The 20,117-nt window shown below is 48.3% G+C and overlaps 2 protein-coding genes across 2 annotated transcripts; both read left to right on the plus strand.

Annotated features, from left to right (window-relative positions):
• Positions 1 to 344: 344 nt before the first annotated feature.
• leng1 (leukocyte receptor cluster (LRC) member 1) lies at positions 345 to 2,446 on the plus strand. The gene is made up of 4 exons (XM_084671197.1): positions 345 to 809; positions 1,113 to 1,298; positions 1,562 to 1,872; positions 2,038 to 2,446. The coding sequence occupies exons 1-4, from the start codon at positions 678 to 680 to the stop codon at positions 2,252 to 2,254; spliced, it is 846 nt and encodes a 281-aa protein (XP_084527323.1). The 5' UTR covers positions 345 to 677; the 3' UTR covers positions 2,255 to 2,446.
• A 1,102-nt stretch (positions 2,447 to 3,548) lies between these two features.
• lmtk3 (lemur tyrosine kinase 3) lies at positions 3,549 to 19,825 on the plus strand. The gene is made up of 17 exons (XM_084669175.1): positions 3,549 to 3,636; positions 5,879 to 6,012; positions 6,254 to 6,401; positions 6,588 to 6,661; positions 7,061 to 7,179; positions 7,910 to 7,997; positions 8,638 to 8,786; positions 8,948 to 9,032; positions 9,197 to 9,318; positions 9,678 to 9,827; positions 10,075 to 12,676; positions 12,728 to 16,516; positions 16,618 to 16,781; positions 16,891 to 17,024; positions 17,165 to 17,499; positions 17,605 to 17,689; positions 18,389 to 19,825. Exons 1-17 carry the CDS (start codon positions 3,549 to 3,551, stop codon positions 18,520 to 18,522), a joined length of 8,400 nt encoding a protein of 2,799 aa, XP_084525301.1. The 3' UTR covers positions 18,523 to 19,825.
• Positions 19,826 to 20,117: the final 292 nt, after the last annotated feature.

Genomic DNA, 20,117 nt, shown 5'->3' on the forward strand with positions numbered 1-20,117 from the left:
CCCTGGTGCTTTATTTATAAAATTGTTGAGCAGACTTCTTGGACTGAAACACTGCTTCAAGTTTTTCTGATTTGCTCAGTGGTCATAGAAACAAACGTCGACAACATTTCCGCTATTGCGAGTATGCCTTCAGAATAAGAGCAGACTGAAATGTGCCATAACTTGAGTATTTTATTATCTTAATCATGTTTATTTAACTGTATTGTATGTATTTTCCTACTATTTGGGTATAAACACGTTTAACGCATTACGTTCAAATAATTAAAATCACCATTTGTCTCGTGAACTTTATTTCGAAATATTTGGAAGAAATCAACCGGAAATGTGATTGAGGCTTGTCTCATCTTTTTCTATGGCTCTGTCTTCACCCAACAGCAATAGCTGGTGGTTTTTCAGAGTTAAGTCTGTCTAGCTTGTCATGTATTTCTTGTTTTCTCCGACGTATTCGGTTGGAGGGAACCTCGGTACTTCACTACTTAACAACCTTGTTGGACATCTGCGGTATGAACAGCTTTGCGATAAGAATTGAATAAGGGAATTGGATGTACTGAACCAAGCTAGCATCGGGCTAGCTAAATAACAAGCTGACTAGCGTGAGGTATTCCTGGCAAGAGAACTAGCTTGCAAGGTACGCGTGTGTTCACGCAGCAATCTATAACATCCTATCTTTTTGAAAAATGAACATCCTCCCAAAAAAGAGCTGGCATGTACGAAACAAAGATAACATCGCGCGCGTTCGGAAGGACGAGGCGCAAGCTGCAGAAGAGGAACGCGAGGTCCAAAGACGAGTGGAGCGTGCAGAGCAGGAGGTAAACAACCATATCAACGTTGGTCAGCCTCGAAAATGTAGGCCTATAGCAAAGATTGTAAACTGCCAGCAACCTACTCATGTCAATGTTTGATTGTAATATGCTATTGTCTGTCAATTTCTCTCTCTCTCTATATATATATATATAGACTGAATATATTTGTTAATGAATAGGAAGATAATTTAAGAGTTTGAATTCAAACGGTGATACTGTCAATCAACTATTTGTGTGCTAAATCTTCATATTTGAAAGTTAAAAACGTGGCTTTTACGGATTTGTCGTTGCTCTTTCTTTCCCTTGCAGGCACGGACTCAGTTTCTCAGACAGAAGTCTCGAGCTTCTCTTCAACAGACAGATGGATGGAAAGATCAGGGAGAAAAATCCGATGCCGGAAGAGAAGTGATCGAGCACCTAAATCTGTTTCCTCTCGAGGATTCGGCAGAGAAGAAAGGAAACGAGGACTATCTTAAAGACAAGAAGGATGAAACGGTGACAGCCCTGCTTCTGTTTCTTAGATCGTCTTAACTTTTTTTTTTATCTCTGTTGAAATATGTCCTTTCACACACACAGCTTGCTGTGTCATTGTGTCTTCATACTCAATATGCACAATGTTTTCTGTATGTTAATATTATAACATTTAGCATCTATATGCTGCATCATTTGGTGCTATCCAATATTCCAACCTGACCATCCCTTATGGAACAACCCGAGGAGGGTCAACTTTTGCCAATCTCTTCCTCCTCTGCGTTTAGGAGCGTCAGGAAAGAGCCATCGGTCTGCTGGTCTCTCTGGGTCCACAACCGGGGACGGAGGTGACACCGTGGTACATGAAGACTGGCCAGGAAAAAGAAGAGGTCAAGAAGGTCGCGAAAGAGAAGAATGAAAAGGACAAGGGGAAGAAACAACCCTTAAGCGAGGAGGAGAAAGAGAAGAGAGACAAGAGGCTGAAAGACCTCTTGGATCCTTTAAAAGACATGAAGAAAGCTTTGGCAAAACAGGGTAGAAAAGAACACAAAAGGAAAGAGAGAAGGGACAGACTGGAGAAGATAAGCGGTGGAGAGAGGTGAGAAACCATGGTTATAAAAAAAACAAACAACAACAATCTTAACAGATTTGGACGCTATAATCCAGTGTGTCGTTTGACTACCTGCCAGTACATCAGGCTCAAATGTAAATGTCGATTCTTCAACAGAAACGTGTTTAACGCTAACATCCCTTTCTGTCCCAGCTCTATCGAACGCTTGCGAGCGGAGCGATTGCAGAGGGAGGCGGAGGAGAAGAGGAGAGCCAAAGCTCTGCTGGATCAGAAGAACGGAGGGAAAGAGAAGGAGCGAGAGAAGGAGGTGGAGGAGAGGGACCGGCCCTACAACAGCGGCTTCTTCCCGGAGTTAGCCCGCAAGCGTCAGAGGAGAGATCGGGACAGCTGGAGAGACGGCTTGTTCTGAAGTCACCTAGACATACTTTGTAAATAAAATAATTTGCTACAGATCGACCACATGGGCATGGAGGTGGTGGTTTGTTGATTTATCCTGGAGATGCGTCTTTGATAAAGATGACATCCATTTCATGCCACATTCTTATTTATTTGATTTGTTTATCAAGTGTGACTGTTGATTAAAAGAAAAATATAAACGTTCTGTCTGGAGTTTCTATTTAGGAAGTGAATGGGAATGTGTGTGCACTTGATACCCTCTGTTAATGATTTTCTTATTTTCCCAAATTCTCTTTAGTGTTCATTACAGCCTTGTCCTGTCTGAAAAACTCTGCTCTCTGTGTATCTGTTCTGGAGACCAGAAAAGGTCAAGTCAGCGGGCAAAATTATAATTGTGAATGTTTGCCAATTTTAAGTCGTAACAGCTTGGTTTATAACATAAAAATTAACCCAGGCAAAAAAGCATTGCAATAGTGATACCCTTTTACCTTTTTGAAATATTTTCAAGAAACGTGGAAAGCATCGTTATTTTTGTTTAATTGTTAATTATACTTAAGAGCAGTGGTTTTAAGTAATCTTCCAACTATTATGCAGTTAGCCAAAAAACGAAATCAACAAAATAAACTATATTATAAAAAAATATATATAAGTCCACTGCAAACCATTCAATACAATTTTAATACATTCTAGCATCTTGTATTGACCTGTTTCGAAGAAAACTGTTGTGTATCGTGTTTCCAGGCAATAATAAACGCTATTTCGGGATAGTTGTGAAATTTGGTATTGTCATCACATGAAATTCACTAATCTGTGAGACAGCGCAAGCTAGACAGACGCACAATCCTTGTAGACGCACATATTAGAATTCGCACAAATCACCAGCTAACCATGATCATGCAAGCTCAGTTGTGTCTGACGTAGTCAAGATTTAACAGGAGAAAATAGACGCGCACACTGTCGGTGAGAGGAGAAAGACACAAAAGGGAAAATAGCGGATGATTTTGACCTCGGTGGAGTTTTTCGTTGTTTTTGTCGCCGTTTTGGCAAACGGACAGCAAAATAACTGGGTTCGCGATGAGTGGTCGTTTGGGTTGACTGGACAGACGGTACGTACAATAGAGAGTCCCTCACACGGTGTTTAATTGCGGATTAGGAGGATCAAACGGGAACCGCGAGCATAACAACAACGTTCTTTATTAGGAGGAGAGACCGCACGAGATAAGAAGACCATATACTGTAGACTGTAGCGAAGAGAGGGAGAATACAGAAAGCATCGCTCGAATGGTTGTGCCGTGGATCCCGCGACGATGCGACGACACTGCTGGATGATAGTGCTAGCGGGGATGATGTCGTACTTCAACCCAGAGAGAGCCCTTGGAGCCCCGCAGAGAGAAGGTGAGTGGTGACGGTTGGACGCAATTATGCCAGTGATGCTGGATAAAGAAGGGAAGCGAAAGGGGGAGGTAGATGGGGGTGTATTGAACATTATGAATACGTGGGGAAATATACAATGTTACTGGCACAGCCTCATAATGTAAAAATATTTCCCCTTTCTTGCAGACATAAGCGTGTGATGGCGATTACCGTGGAGGTCAATGTAAACAATGGCCACAATACAATCTTGTTCATTATGAGGGAAAGTGTGTTATTGCTTGTCTGATCGGCCCTGTTTATGAAAGCTAGCTATATGGCACAGTCATTCCAATAGCACAGGAAACCGCCAATATATTATGTTAGATCAATTATAGTATGCATATTTATATTTATAGCATGTATTGTCTTCATTAGAATGCGCTGCAATAGCAAACCGCAGAATAGAGCAAATGAGAGCGGGTAGCGTTGGGATTTTCGAGTGATTTTTGCCTCACATCATTTGGCATTATTGTATATTGTCCTGTTTGTGTGTGCAGTCATTGTGTTGTGTATTGTTTTGATAAGAGATGTTGGCACAGGAGCGGGTGGTGTAGGCCTCTGTTATGGTCCTAGTCTGTCTGGACATCTGTCTAGGGGTAGATGAGAGAATAGAATTGCCCAATAATTTTGCATCTATCTAGTTATCTGAGGATGCCATGCATATTTTCGATAACAGACGAATGTGGATCGATTTGTTTTGGATTTAAATTATATTTTGTGTGGGATTCATATATCCCATCCCTAACAGGCAGTTGACAGTGAGGCAAGGAAATTGTCATTAGTCTTAAATCAGTAGGATTTTAATACCTTACCTGTACTGACTGATGTTTCAGCTAACGGATTTGGTCATGTGTAGTGTTTAACAGGGTATCATAAATACCTATATTATTATACCGGATCTCATATAGGCAAGGATCTAACACCCCAGACCAGCTATCTTTGTTGAGGTCATTTGGCTGGTGACCAATCCATCAATGACCTGAAATGCCTATTTGAGATCAGCTTTACAACATCTGCAGAGTTAGAGGCATTGGCAGTATCTCTGGCAGGACTGTTAATCACACTTGGCCTGCACAATAATCTGTGAAAACAAACATCAATGGAGGTGTTGTATTTAGACTGTTAGTAGAAAAGTAATGTATCTTCACACCATCCCTGAAATAGATGGAGCAACTGAGGGATTCACAGTTTTGAATAAATCCCAACTGCTAATAATATATCGATTTGAAATTAATATGTAATTGTAATGTTATTTGTGGTGGACACATTATCTCAAACTCACGTTTTTGCACCCCTTTTTTGGGGGGGTACCAGAGATTCAGGGAAAATAAAGTTTGATTGGTTGTTACAGGACAGTTGGTATCAAAATCATGTTTTTGCCAGGGTTTTTCATCCCCCTGGCAGATGGGATCAGTGACAGCATGTATCCTCTGAGGAAGAGCTCATGGATTTTCTTAACATAATTAGACATATCTGCTGTTTAATATGTAATTGTTTAGGTTTTAGGATGTGAAGGAATGAAGAAAGGTTCTGTGACAGTATTACAAAGGGTTTTTAACTCCCTTGCCTTACCCCTTCTCTTTTTCGCAGATGGTTCGCTTCTCACAATCGACCAAGTTGAGGTACAAATATTAAAGAACGACCCAACCCCACCCCTAGTCAACCTTAGTCAGTAGTCAACCTTCCTGGTTTGAGTGATTCTTTTCCAATTTTCCAGCCCTTCCCAATTGGCGTTCTCACCTTTTAATGGCAACTCCAATTCCTTCCCCTGCTTTTTAACTGTGTTTCTTGAAAGGAATGCTATCTTTGATATTTCCCCTTCCCTCCCGTTCCTTCCTAACTGGATGGTAGGCTCTCCCAGTTTGAACTTTGACCTCTCCTTTCTTTTATTGACTCAGACGATGGTTCCCTACACACTTGATTTCTTTTCCTGCTTTCCCCAAATCCCCAATGCAAGTTGTCCATTGGGGTCCTGTGTTCTGTTCCACACCTCTCTCCACCATCTGAATGACCCAATGGTGTCTTCCTCAAACAATCCCCTAAACATGTAACTAAATATGTAACCTTCTTCCAGCTCAATGAAACCTCTCTTTACCCACTCACCTGCTCATTCACTGACCCACACGTAAACTTAACAACAGTGTGTGCCCCTCAGGGATGACCTATGAGGCTGAATAACATGCCGTCTCTTCCTCCCTATGTCTCCTCTCTGTGTCCTCCGCAGTGTCTCAGTCCAGGACGGCCTCCCTCTCTCCTCCACCCTACGTCGTCATTCTCATCTCTTGCTCGGGGCTGGTTTCCTTTGTTCTTCTTCTGCTCACCTGCCTGTGCTGCAAGAGAGGAGGGGTGGGATTCAATGTAAGTCTACATCATGTAAGCGACCTATTCACCCGTCTTGTTTATATTCTATTATAGTCATGAGTCATGCATGTCTAGAGATGGATTTGGTTACAAGCTGAATCTTGAATCTGCATGAATCTTTTTTTGTTTTTGTTGCTGTTGGTAAATGGAATGGTAAAGAATCCTCAATGCTTTCAGATGAAGTAGCTTTGACAGTTATTTTACTTGTTTTTTGCCTCGGTTACCCTTGACCAATCAGGAGTTTGACAATGCAGAGGGGGAGGAGTGTTCAGGTGGTTCCAGCCCTGTGCAGGAAGACAGCCTGTCTTCCTGCCCCTCCCTCCCGGAGGTCTACACCCTGCCTCTCAGAGCCAGGCCCACCTGCGCTGCCCTGCACGACGCTTCAGGTATGCCTTCCCCTTTCTGTCTTCCCAGCCACTTAACACCAGACAGACCTCTTATTTCACCCTGCTGCGATAGTTAAGGACAGTGTAACAGTGAAAAGTGAATAAAGAATGGACGCAATCTTGATCTACCAAATTCACTCATAAATGATTGTCTCCTTTCCGGTCTCTCTCCACTACTTTTTTAAGACTCCAAGTCCCAGTGCTTCCGAAGGCACACTCTCAACTATCTTCAGGAGATAGGAAATGGCTGGTTTGGAAAGGTAAGAGGATCTCCTCACACACCAGGCACACAGTGTGTAGTTTGGATCTCAACGTTTTCAAGTATCTCTCCTCTCATCTTAAATCTTCCTCGAGATGGTCTCAGCTTATATCTAAAGTTGGCTTTGTACCAGCTTGCATGAGTCACCAGTGTCTCTCTCTTTCTCTCTCTCTCTCTGTATCTTTTTCTCTCTCTCCATCCCTCCCTCCATCCCTCCCTCTATCCCTCCCTCTATCCCTCCCTCTATCCCTCCCTCTATCCCTCCCTCTATCCCTCCCTCCCTCCCTCCCTCCCTCCCTCCCTCCCTCCCTCCCTCCCTCCCTCCCTCCCTCCCTCCCTCCCTCCCTCCCTCCCTCCCTCCCTCCCTCCCTCCCTCCCTCCCTCCCTCCCTCCCTCCCAGGTGATCCTAGCAGAGGTCCTGTGTGACTGCAGCTCCTCCCAGGCTGTGGTGAAGGAGTTGCGGGTCAGCGCCAGCCCTCTGGAGCAGAGGAAGTTCCTGGCAGAGTCTGAGCCATACAGGTCAGAGGGACTGCCCATTTAAATCCACGTAACAGTTATTAATAATAGCGGGTAGCAGATTTAGATTGTTGTCAATTAAAGGCATTTAACATGGTGTGTGAATACTGGAGTGACCTATTTATTTAGCTCAACTTAGATTGGAATAACGCCCTGGCAAGTCTGCCATGTCTTTGTCTTTTAATATTCACTTTTTTTTCCTCTATTTTTCCCTTCACTGACATGCACTTTTCCCTATATCTTTTATCTTCCTCTCACAAATACGCCCACTGACAAGTAAACACACCAGCAAGTGCAGCCATGTGTTGTCTTTCTGTTTTTCTAACTCCTTCTCTACCTCTCCCCCCACCCCCCCTCTCTCTCTCTCTCTCTCTCTCTCTCTCTCTCTCTCTCTCTGTCTCTCTCTCTCTCTCTCTCTCTCTCTCTCTCTCTCTCCTCCCTCTCTCTCCTCCCTCTCTCTCCTCCCTCTCTCTCTCTGTCTCTCTCTCTCTGTCTCTCTCCCTCTCTCTCTCTCTCTCTCTCTCTCTCTCTCTCTCTCTCCCTCTCTCTCCTCCCTCTCTCTCCTCCCTCTCTCTCCTCCCTCTCTCTCCCCCTCTCTCTCTCTGTCTCTCTCTCTCTCTCTCCCTCCCTCTCTCTCTCTCTCTCTCTCTCTCTCTCTCTCTCTCTCTCTCTCTCTCTCTCTCTCTCTCTCTCTCTCTCCCCCCCCTCTCTCTCCCTCTCTCTCTGCCTTCAGGAGTCTCCAGCACCCTAACATTCTGCAGTGTTTGGGCCGGTGCAGTGAGAGCCTTCCCTTCCTCCTCGTCATGGAGTTCTGTCAGCTGGTGAGGAGACACCCTAGGCCATGCACAACTATTATGGGATGAGTTGGCGTGTGCCACAATGTGTGGAGGAAGAGGACAGTGCTGAGAAAATGTTGTAGCTATTTCTCGCCTTGTGCCTTGTTAGTAGCATCTATAAAAAAACGAGTTTTTTGTTTATTTATTTTTCTTCCAGGGTAATTTGAATCTTCAAACCTGTCTTTGTTTGTTTTCATCCCCATCTTAATCAGAGACTGATTAAGAGGAGAAAAACCAATAAGGGCAGATCAATGACCCAAACAGATCAATGACTCACTCTGGTGCTACAAGCACAACACAGCATCCATTGCAAGTGACTGGAAACACCTTCAGTCATAGAAACTGCAATTTCCCCACTGCGGGACTAATAAAGGATTATCTTAAATACACTCTCGTTTTCACTTCTGTGTCTAGGGTTATCCTTGCATCCTTCCACAAGTGCACAGTCTGCCAGCTCATTATCAATTCCCCTACCATCTTTGAGGAAAACACTTATCAGAGGGCATTTTTACGAGAGAAACCGTAGTATGAATGCGGTTAATGTACCTTTTGGATGCTTCTTTTCCTCAAGAATTGTTTGGGCCTTCCAAGTGAAAAGTAACTGTTAAATGGTTTTTGTCCCTAGGGTGACCTGAAGAGGTACCTGAGAGCCCAGCGGAAGTCGGATGGGATGACCCCTGACCTCCTGACCCGGGACCTACTGACCCTGCAGCGCATGGCGTTCGAGATCACCTCTGGACTGCTGCACCTCCATGAGAACAACTACATCCACAGGTCTGTTCCTCCTCCAGGCCACATCCAGCCTTCACCTTTGACCTCGTTAGACCGTCTCTCCCCACGCTGGTGGGGGGTGGAAGTCCCGCTCGTGAGATCCTCGACGTGACTGACTCGGATAACTGTGTAACCCAGAGGCCATGTTGTGATCCGCTCCGCAGTGATTTGGCCCTGAGGAACTGTCTCCTCACTTCAGACCTCACCGTTAGGATAGGAGACTACGGCTTGTCTCACAACCACTACAAGGTAGATTATCGCCGTGTTTGTGCAAGTTAATTTGGGCGTTTCTGTGTGTGTGGGCATGTCGTCTTTACTTGCCCACTCCGCTTGCTTCCTAACTCCTATCTCCTACCTGTGTGTGTGTGTGTGTTTGTGTGTTTGTGTGTGTGTGTTTGTGTGTGTGTGTGTAGGATGACTATTACCTGACCCCCGACAAGTTGTGGATCCCCCTGCGCTGGATCGCCCCAGAGCTGCTGGAGGAGCACCGGGGCTCTCTGATCGTCACCGACCAGACCAAGATCAGCAATGTGTGGTACGTACGAGAACACGACCAGGAAGACCAGGGAGGTTAATGACGTCTTCTTATTGGTGTTGGGACGACATCCGATATCTGCTACCATGTTGTTTGATTCAAACCGATTAGACTGTATGATTCTCTCTCTGGTCTTTCTATCTATCTCTCTCTCTATATATACATATCTCCCTCCCTCCCTCTCTCTCTCTACATCCCTCTCTCTCTCTGTCTCTCTGTCTCTCTGTCTCTCTCTCTCTCTCTCTCTCTCTCTCTCTCTCTCTCTCTCTCTCTCTCTGTCTCTCTCTCTCTGTCTCTCTATGTCTCTCTCTCTCTCTCCCTCTCTCTCTCCCTCTCTCCATCTCTGTCTCTCCCTCCAGGTCTCTTGGGGTGGTGATCTGGGAGCTGTTTGAGTTTGGCGCTCAGCCCCACAGGCACCTGAGTGATGAGGAGGTGTTGACCTTCGTCATCAGGGAGAGACAGATCACCCTGGCCCAGCCCCGACTCAAACTCTCCCACACAGACTACTGGTCAGTGCTCAGTCTCTGATACGGTTAATAGATCCTGTTACACTATCATGTCTAGAGATGTACAGTGTATGTAAGATAACAATGGCTCCTCCCTTCCCTTTGTATCTCTTTCTCCTTACTTATGACAGGCTGTGTGTGAACTGTATGTATGAATTATTTCACTTGTATTTAAACAGCAGATACTGTGCTGTATGCGTCTAAGACGAATTTCCTTCGGGACAATAAAGTTTGATCTTATCTTCGTTAGGTATGAGATCATGCAATCCTGCTGGCTCCCTTCGTCCCAGCGTCCGTCCGTTGCGGAGGTGTTCCTCCTCCTCTCCTCCCTCCTGGCGGCTGAGCGCGGGATGCCCAGGAGGAGCATGGGGGAGGAGGAGGACGAGGACGAGGAGTACGAGGAGGGCCGGGGAAGGAGAGGGGAGAGCGAGGAGTCCTTTGAGAGACGCTGGGATTCCCTCCGTCCACCGGCCTTCCAGGCTGCAGCCAGCGAACGTCTGAGAGAGAGGGAGTACGGTAGGGACGAGCGAGACAGCTCATACCCCCTGCTGGACCCAGTGGGGAACTGCATCACCCCGTCCTCGTCGGAACTCGACGACATCCTGACTGTGACGGAAACGAGCAAGGGGCTGAACTTCGAATACTTCTGGGAGAAGGCTCACGGGAGGCGGGGCTACAAACCGCTCCCGCCTCCCCAGCCTATCCTGGCGTCTAACTCCTCCCACAGACAGTCCCTGGACACGCCCACTGTGGTCCCGGTCATTAGCGCCCGCAGCCCCTCCCTCGCCAGCGAGTACTACATACGGTTAGAGGAGCACACCCCCCAGGACCCGACGCTCAAAGGGAAAGAACTCCGCTCAGGGTCCATGTGCCCCGGAGACCTGGAGCTGGTGGAGATCTGCAGCGGCTTGCTGGGGAAGGAACGCATTCCCTTCAGTTCCGAGGAAGGGTACAGAGGAGGCAAAAGCATCCAGACGGTTCGATCCAGCGAGGTCCAGCTGCTGGTGCAAAACACGGGCGTGGCAGAGTTCAAGGACACGTCCAGCAGGGTGACCGACTTCTCCGTGGTGGACTTGGGAGACGAGGATGAGGAGCAGCAGAACGGAGAGGGGGAGAAAGGATCGTTCACTGGCTCCAAAGCCCCGGTCCTCCCTCCCAAGCCTCGCTCCATGTCCATGTCGTCAGGCAACCACCTCCACTCCCGCCCCCTCCCTGCACCTCCTCTGGGCTACCACCACAGAGGGCTGAGCTTAGGCCACTACCCCAGCTCTGTGGGGGGCAAGGTGGAGACCGACCCCTATCACCTGGGCAGCTGCCCCCCATCCAGCTTTGAGCACCTGGGGTTCCACCGCCCCCGCCAGACCATGCCCCCCTCCCCGTCTCTCTCCCCCTCCCTGCCCCCCTCAAGCCATCCCATTTACCCCCCTCCTCAGATGTGCCCTCCCCCTCTCCCCCCCCACTACAAAACTCAGCGAGGCCCCTACCCCAGCTACAACTCAGCAGACAGCTACTCCAGGTACAGCATGACGCAGACACATTCTCAGAGAGACCCGCTATCCTGTGACTTCTCTGAGAGACAAGGAGGGGTGAGACGTGAGGCCTCCCTGCACGGCTCCAAGGAGAACTCCCGTTCCCATTCCCGTTCCCGTCCTAAAGACTTTGACTCCCCCGTACGCCGCGTGAACGTCCTACGTCCCGTGTACACCAACATCTCTCGCCCCCAGTCCACCCACCCCAGTATGGAGAGGCACTCCTCGTCAAGCCCCACCTACTCGGATGAGGACGACTCCCCCTTCACGTCCCCGGACAAACCCAGTGGAGGAGGAGGGACCACCATCACACACTCCAGCCTGTCAGAGGACTCCGACCCGGCTACAGCAGAGCTCTTCTCCCGGGGCATGAAGAGGACCCAGTCCCGCCTGGCCACCATCCTGCCCACCATCTGGAGGGAGGACGCGGAGCTGCAAGCTGAGCTGGTGGCCACAGCTCGAAAGTCCCCCCTGCATCTGTTTTTGACGGAGGTCTCCAGCGTCGCAGAGTCGACCCAGGCCAAGACAGAGGAAGGCAGGACCTCCTGGGGAGGTGACAAGGAGAGACGGGAGAAGAGAGACAGAGGGAGGTCAGGCAACTTCCTCCAGCCGAGAGGGATGCGCAGGTCCCGGTCGTTGGTGACGGAGCTGGGCTCTTCGGGACAGTCCTGGGCCTCCGAGGGACACGGCTCCAGGACGGACGAGGAGAAGAACGGCTCCAGAGGATCCTTCCAGAGGGACCTGTTCCTCACAGAGATCAACACAGGCAGGATGAAGGGAGATCTCGATAAAGACCCGGTGAAATACCTCCACCCTTCAGGCTCCAGGTCACGTCCCTACGTCTGCGCCCCAGGACTCCCCTCTTATGCTGAGGCAGAGGAGGCCTACTCCAAGGGCATGAGGAGATCCAGGTCCCTCCTGACTGAGATCACCATTGGGAGGGACGAGACCGAGCCTGGGAAAGAGCCACAGAAGGCAGAGATGACCAGAGAGGAGTTCCTGAAGGAGATCCAGTCAGCAGAGACTTTTCTGACGGAGATCATATCCAGACAGAACGCAGCTTCTTCCAACAAACAGGGCGAGGCTTCTCACGTGTCCACGCCCGTGACTCCAGAGTATGAGTCCATATGCATTGACCCCGGTTCCTCCCAGACGATCCGCTTCCAGTCGGAGAGTTCGGTACGAGCGTCGAGCCGAGGCAAAGACGACACACAAACGGAGGCCATTTACGCACAGGTGACCAAGCGCGCCAAGAAAAGTGAGATCAAGGTCACCCTCCGACCCGAGGTCCCAGTCCTGCACATCAGCTCCACTAAACAGACCGTTCTACCGGAAGGTCAAAGCTCCACTGACTCGGGGTCTGTGGGGTCGAAGGTCAAGGACTCCTCCGGCTCAGTGGCCCAGTCCCAGAGCGGGGACTTTGTGTTGTCAGAGATCACGCCTAAGAACGGCCTCCTGCTTCATCAAACGTCGGCTCCGACACCAGCAGAGGAGTCCGACTGCCCGGCCTTACCTGCCTGGGAGGATCCCAGACCCAGGGAGCTCATTAGGCGATCTCCGCTTGGCCCTCCGTCCCAGCAGAGCGGCACTGAAGACCCTGAGAATGTGATCTCCGATAGAGAACCGGCCAGTAGCACAGGCGATACAGAGAGTCAGATTACAGGAGTGCACAGCATTTGTGAGACGATGACAGGGGACAGTGAGGTCATCGTCACAGGGACGGAGCATCAGACACAGAACGAAGTTGCTGATGTTTCTCACCAATCAAGAGCAGAGACGTCAGACGCCACCGGCCCCAGCGACCCTGCGGTACCTGCCGAACCCGCCACCACCCCGACCACCCCCGACTGGGATCCGTCACCCGACGTCTCTCTCTCCACCGTCACCCCCACGGACTCAGCGCTCTCCCCCCTGACCTCAAGCTCAGCCGACTGCCTCACGCCAGGCGACCCATGGGTGGGGGGAGGAGGGCCGGGAGGGTGGAGAGCCCTGGGGAGTGACACCCCTCATCGAGACTCCGCCTACTTCTCTGACAGCGACTGGGAAGGGGAAGGGCTTAATAGGAGGGGCGGTGATGGACCGAACGCCTCCAGACCGACCAGCGGACGGGGAGGAGAGAGGGGGACGCTGACAGGGATAGAGGAGAAGACAGAGGTGGAGGAAGAGGGGGAGCCGGGGGGAAAGAGTCCCTCTAAGGAGAGCCAGGTCATCTCTGACGCCACCGTCGAAACAAACGTGCACACTGCTCACGTTGGTGACGAAGGGCTCAATGACGATTCAAATACAGAAGGGAAAGGTTTGACGGGGTTAGAGTTCGATCAGAGGGAGGATTGGGGTGTTTTCCAGGAGGAAGACAGTGAGTCTACAGCTAGGGTGCTGGTGAAGTCAGGTTTACAGTCTGAAGACCCTCAGACCAAGGGGAGTGTGGAGTTTATTGCTAAGATGTTTTCTAATTTAGATGATGAGACACTGAAAGGGTACCCTTACAGTGATGGTGCTCAAATAGGTCATCATTATACAGACAACATTGTTTCTCATGTGCAGTCGAACAGTGTGAGATTTGAGGATGCAGAGGAAAAAGACTTACTACTTACAAATAACATCTCTGAGGCAGATAGTGTGAAATCAATACCAGACAATCAGCCAGATGATTGCATATCAGGTCTTAAAGAAGGGGAATTATTTGGTTCCAAACAAGCAGAGGATATAGCACTACTGACTCGACATCAATCTGTGCATGAGAATATAGAACCTCCGACACCATCTCACTATGACAACAACAGCAGAGAATCCAGGCTGTCTCGGTTTTATGGCATACAAACCAGCAACGCCAAACTCGCTGATGACCTCCCCACAGCTGTGACACCTAACGACGGGGAAGTCCCAGAGGATGGAGAGAGCAGTCTCACCCGTTCGTTTTGGGCCGATGGTGGCGTCGAGGGGTCCAGAGGACACGAGGAGATGCAGAGCTCGGAGATCCAGCGCGCCGACGCCAACGAGCTTGGGCTGAGAAACCTGTGTTACTCTGAGGAGGGCCGAGACGACAAGGCCAAGGCCAAGTCGGAGACGGAGAAACAGTTAGCTGCCGGAGAGCTGTGCGCTGCCACGAAGGACAAGTCTCCCCAGAGGGGCGTTGCGGGGGAAGCCGAGGCCGAGAGTCCTGGGGGTGCGGAGGGCTCTTCCGAAGCTTCGCCAGACAGAGAGGACCTGGAGCTGAAAGCGAAAGAGCTGTGGAACACCCTGGAGGAAGACGAGAGGAGGGACGAGAGGAGGCTGGAGGAGGACGAGAGGGGGGACGGAGGAGCCGTGAGAGGCGAGTTCGACTGCCATCGCTTCCAGCAGGGAGACCTCCACCTGTGGCCCGCCGAGAACGACCAGTGGGCGTCTTCGGAGAACAGGAACCCCGAGGCCGAGCTAGGGTCGGAGTTCTTCTCGGGGTTTGGGAAGAAGGCCTGGGAGGAGAGGGAGAGGACGGGGGGGAGACGGGAGTTGTGGGAGGCCGATGAGAACGATGAGCTGGCGGGGAGCGAGCTTCATCCAGACGTCCTCCACGCCGCCGAGAACGTGGAGAACAAGGAGGCGCAGGGGAGGCCTGGCCTCTCTGACCTCCAGGAGGAGCCTCCGCAGCAGCAGCAGCAGCTGTCTACACACCGGCCTTCTGAAAGCATCGACGTCCAAGAGGTTCACCGGGCCGTCGAGGTTCAGCAGGAGGAAAACATTGAGAATCCGGAAGTAGTTGAGGATCTCGAAGGGGATCCTGAGGTTGACCTGTTGGAGGTTGAGGTGGAGAATCTGGAGACCCCCGAGCAGGAGCCCTCGGCGCCAGGACGGGAACGTTTCATGTTGCTCACGGAAACGGGCAGTTCTGATCAAGCGCCTGTGGTGTCTTGGGGGTCTTCACAGGAGCCCCCTGAGAACGGGGAGAATCAGAACTTCAACAGATGGAATCACCTCACCGAACCCCAGCCCGAGGAACAGGGTGTGGATTCACAGAACCATAACACAGATCCATCGGAGAACGTACACTCAAATATAGCTGCCTGCGTCACCGAAGCATCACCTCCAGTAGACCTCCCGCCAGCCCGAGAAGAGATGGACCCAAGCATACAAGTTGAAGCTGAATGGAGCGACGTGATTGGTCGGCAAGGGAGGGAACAGATTATTGGTATTGAAAATGCAGGCGAGGATTTAAGGGATGTATCTTTTCCGTCTGTTCCTCTCTCTTTGCCCAACGATAACTGCCCCCTGATACCAGAGGAGATGGGGCCGTCGTACCCACTGGTAGACAACTTTAGCTCTGTCGACTTTCCAAGCCCCCCCCCAAGCGTAGACCTTGACGTTCAAGACGACCGATTAGAAAGTTTGGACGACTCTTTTCCCAGTCCACCACCTTCTGTTGTAGAGATGGAGGAGGACATTGGTCCCATGAATCTGGACGATTTTTTTAACAGCTCAGAGAAAGACTTCTACACACCCTCAAGTCACCCTAATGCCTCAAAACCAGCCCTTCAGGAGTTAACCCCCACCACTACTCATAGTAGAGGTATCTCAGCCAATTTTGACCTTTCACCTGTGCGTCCAATGCTCCCGTGTCTACCAGACGACAGACAGGATGAGACTAGCCTCACTTCCGCCACAGTGGACGGACATGACCGAGACAAACCGTCCCAAAAACCCACCACTGCCCTGCCGTCTTTCCCCCAGCGCTCGCTCAACTCCATCCCTGAACTGTTGATCTCAGAGTGGAAGGATCTGGACGAAGAAGCCCTAGAGGATTTTGAGAAACTGGAGCAGCTTTGCTGCATATCCGAGGACGAGGAGGACCTCTTCCTGGGGAACCTGGAACTGCTGGGGTCCATGAAGAAGAAGACACCTGAGAAGAAGACTAGAGCTGCTGGGGTAGGGGTCAAAGGTGAGACGGCCTGTGAAGCCTCGACGCCGGAGGGGAACAGAAGGCTCGAACTGAGGGAAGATGTTGACGGCATCTCTCAGAGCTCAGATGAGCTGCCAGAGGATGCTGCCCAGACCGGGTCAAAACGATCACCGCAGGAAAACAGGAACGAACTACAAAGCCCATCATCCCACTCGCCATGTCATTCTCCTGACTCCAAGGACCAGGGGTCACTCTCCAAAATGCCCACGAAGAACGGCCTCATGATGCAGGTAAATATGACCATGGGCTTCGACTCAATTCCACCGTTTTTTTAATTTCTTCATTTTAAAATATTGACACTGCTCGACAATTTAACGATACCTTTCTCCAGGTGTGTGAGGAAAGGCTACAGTTCTCCCTCAGCGAAAATGTTAAAAGCAACGTTCTCTGGGGAACCACAGTGAGCGACTCTGTCACTCTGCGTCCCTGGGGAGACAACACCACAGAAGCCAGTGAAGACCCAGCGACTGGAAATGACAGGAAAGCCCCTGAGAGGTATGACTGCCATTTAAATAGAAATCATCCGCTGTGATGAAAAAATTGCGGAATGTGTAGTGGGTCTTAAAATCCCAATGCACCCATGTAAACATGTTCTGTGCAACAGGATCGAGGGACCGCAGCCAGCGTCCAGTCCCGTGCCTCAGACCGACTCTGGTAGAACTGCCAATGAACCGTTTACTGTGATCGAACAGCCTGAGGTTACGTCAACTCAGCCTGTGGGAAACCTAGCAATGAAAGGTACCAATGAAAGTGTGTGTGTGTGTGTGTCCTCACATTGTAAAAACGATTCAAGTGTGCACATATAATACATGAGACTGTCAGAAACCTTAAATCAGTTTTTTTAATTTCTGAAAAAAATCTTTTTTTTTTTCTTCCAGCCAAGCTAGCTCGTCTGTCCCTTGCCCTGCCACCTCTGGCTCTGGCTCTCCCTCTGTCCCCAAGTCCCAAAGGAGGCTTTGGAGACGGCTTACTAGGACACAGAAGTGGGAGAAGGAGGGGCTTGTCCACCGGAAGTGACCTTGACGACGACGAGGAAGACGAACAGGAAGATGAAAGCTCTAGGAGGGTAATCGTCGTCACGGAAACGGACGTGGACAAGAGGGTGGGCCTGAGGAGTCTGTTGAAGTCTCCGAAGGAGCCGGCGGACAGAGACAAAGACAAGGGACGCAACGTGTCCTTTTTTGATGATGTCACTGTCTATCTCTTTGATCAGGTACGCTCTCTCGCATTGTGTGCTCATATGAAAATATCTCTACGTACTAAACGTAATTGTGACATGGATCCTTAATACCAGAGTTCTTTTGTATAAATGGAACAGGAAACTCCAACCAATGAGCTGAGTGGTTCTGAGCCTGCCAGTCCAACTCCAGCCCCTGGAAAAAGCACTAAATTTGACCTACATGGTACGTATGTGTGAAAGAAACGTTATCCTCTGGAGGTGCACCTTTTTGTAGTTGACACCGTGTTTATTTCTGATGTGTTGTCTGCATTACAGTGCTTAGTGATAACAAACGACATGTCTGATAGCCAATATCCCAACATGGCTCCACCTACTGAAACTGAGAGCTCTCTTTCCCCCCCACATCCCCGCTCTAAATATGCAGCCAAAATTAATCTCCTGTAATTAGCCCCCACACTCTGTGACATGTAGAATTGAGTAGGAACATAAATCTTGTGCTCAACAATGCAAGCCTCTAAGCTGCGTTTTCCACCACATTTTGATATGGTCTCCAGAAGGCCCCTTTTCACACACTGATCGCTCCATTTCACTGAATAATGAGAGTTTGGGCTGAGAATTCCCTCTGGAGTTTTGATACAGAGAGATGTATCAACACTAAAATGAGATCATTTCATGATACAGCCCTCTTGAGTTGAACAGTTCAAAGCTCTGCAAGGATAAAAAAAAAAAAAGTATTACTTTTGAAATAGAGTATTTTTAACTTGTTAATTTTGATGTAGCCTGTCTTCAACTCTCTTCTCTCTAATAAATGTAGATTCATTGTTTGTCTGTCCTATGTGAAGCCTTACAGAGGTTCTCCTAAGTTATTGTGCTGTTTGTGTTTACCAGTCCAACCTACATCTCTCTCCTGTCTTTCCACCAGGAGCAAACAGCAAAGGCAAAAACTCTAAAAGAAAAGAGGAGTTGTCAATCAAACCAAGGTCTCCTGTGGGGTCCAACCCGATGACATCATCACGCTTTACCGTGAGCCCTGCCAGTGAACCCCATCTAAAGTGACGTGGAGTTCCGGAACCCTTAGACCAGAACCCTCTGAGAGTAGCCAGTGTGTTAGCCTACCATCACATATTCTCAGAGACTATTTTTATATCGATCAGGCAAGACAAGACTCCCGTTTAAGAAGCTGGACACATTCCAGGGTTTACCAGCAACAGGATTTTGTATGCGACCTTAGGTCATTGAGTACCTCCCTTTGCAAACTGTATTTAGGTGTTGATTTGTAGTGACTGGCGAAGGAAGTTTGTTAGAGGACAGGAGGAGCCTGGAGCGTTGTAAAATCTGAAACAGACTTGACAGCTATGCAACGGGAGTCTCATTGTGTACTACCAGCTTATTTTCTCCTTTCCTGCTTCTTTCTGTTGTACTGTTACATCAAGGTAAGGGGACGCACTTTCTTCAATCTTTTGTCTTTGTGAAGGCTTGGATTTCAATTCTCAATTTGTAAAAATGATTTTCATCGCCGTCGTCGGCCATTATTGTAAGGGGCAGTTAGGGACAGAATATGCTTACCTCATGTATTTGAGAGTATTCATTAAACATTTGTAAAAAGATCGTCATACAAGTGAATACAATAACATTTTAGAGCTGTTTAATTTAGATGTGTTCTTAGACTGCACGAAAAGTAAAAGCAAGCTATGTTTCTTTCTACTTTTTATTCTAAAAGATCTACTTATGTCTAGCAATTATTTATTTGTCTATTGACTTATCTATTTAAAATTGATTTCCATGAAATGTAAATATTCTTTATTTATTTTTGTGCAATTACTTTTATCAGAATTGTTTGGGAGAAAAGTATCTAGGTAATACCTTCTTAATATTTCACTTCTTCATAACAAATACAAGCAAGATATTTTCCCAAACCTATTAATTGCAAAAAGTATTTTGTATAATTTAATGTCTTTATATCTACCATTCTGTACTAAACAATGTCCTCTAATGTATCTACAGTATCTATGTTTATTTTCAAATGTCAATTAATTGGTTGTCTTGTCATTCTTTTTCTTCATTTGAGGACAATTGATGTAGCTTAGCATGAAAAGATTTAAGCCTTTCATTGGTAAATAACTCCATAAGTTGATGTATCTGTTTTTATTTTCAAGTAATAACAATCCTTCATGCAGTCAAGGTCGAATTTCATTTGTTTCAATGTCAGTTTAAACCTGTATTCTTTAAAAATGGTTTTCGTGGGATACTGTATAAAACTGGGGGAATAAAAAAAACAATTTAAAAACTGTTAAACGTATTATGTGAAATTGTATTATTCTATATTCACACGGTCAAAGTATGGCATTATGTGAAATGGAACTGCCGCTGTTTGTTGTAAGCTATGCCTATTGTCTTTGTGTAGGGGAAACTACTGCATTCATTCCATAACAATAGAAGGCTTAAACAAGGACAGAGCTGAAAACGAATCAAATTCCCCTCCCCCATCGCTTTGTTACTAGACATCGATAGAATAGTGACATAGCACATCATACCACCTTTCTATTATGACTAAATTTGGTATGAAAGCTCAACACAAACAAGACGTAGATTGTGAATATGCATAGAATAATGTATGCACAATACCTATTTTTTTGGACAACAATTCCCAG

This window comes from Hypomesus nipponensis, chromosome 2 (assembly GCF_054491055.1).
Source record: "Hypomesus nipponensis isolate SF chromosome 2, ASM5449105v1, whole genome shotgun sequence".
Classification (NCBI taxonomy): domain Eukaryota; kingdom Metazoa; phylum Chordata; class Actinopteri; order Osmeriformes; family Osmeridae; genus Hypomesus; species Hypomesus nipponensis.

Excerpts from the sequence above, each read along its gene's own strand:
- leng1 (XM_084671197.1), top strand. The coding sequence starts at position 678 with ATGAACATCCTCCCAAAAAAGAGCTGGCATGTACGAAACAAAGATAAC. Across the intron at positions 810-1,112 it reads TGGAGCGTGCAGAGCAGGAG|GCACGGACTCAGTTTCTCAG; the intron begins GTAAACAACCAT and ends TTTCCCTTGCAG. Across the intron at positions 1,873-2,037 it reads AAGATAAGCGGTGGAGAGAG|CTCTATCGAACGCTTGCGAG; the intron begins GTGAGAAACCAT and ends TTTCTGTCCCAG.
- lmtk3 (XM_084669175.1), top strand. The coding sequence starts at position 3,549 with ATGCGACGACACTGCTGGATGATAGTGCTAGCGGGGATGATGTCGTAC. Across the intron at positions 7,180-7,909 it reads GCAGAGTCTGAGCCATACAG|GAGTCTCCAGCACCCTAACA; the intron begins GTCAGAGGGACT and ends CTCTGCCTTCAG. Across the intron at positions 8,787-8,947 it reads GAGAACAACTACATCCACAG|TGATTTGGCCCTGAGGAACT; the intron begins GTCTGTTCCTCC and ends TCCGCTCCGCAG.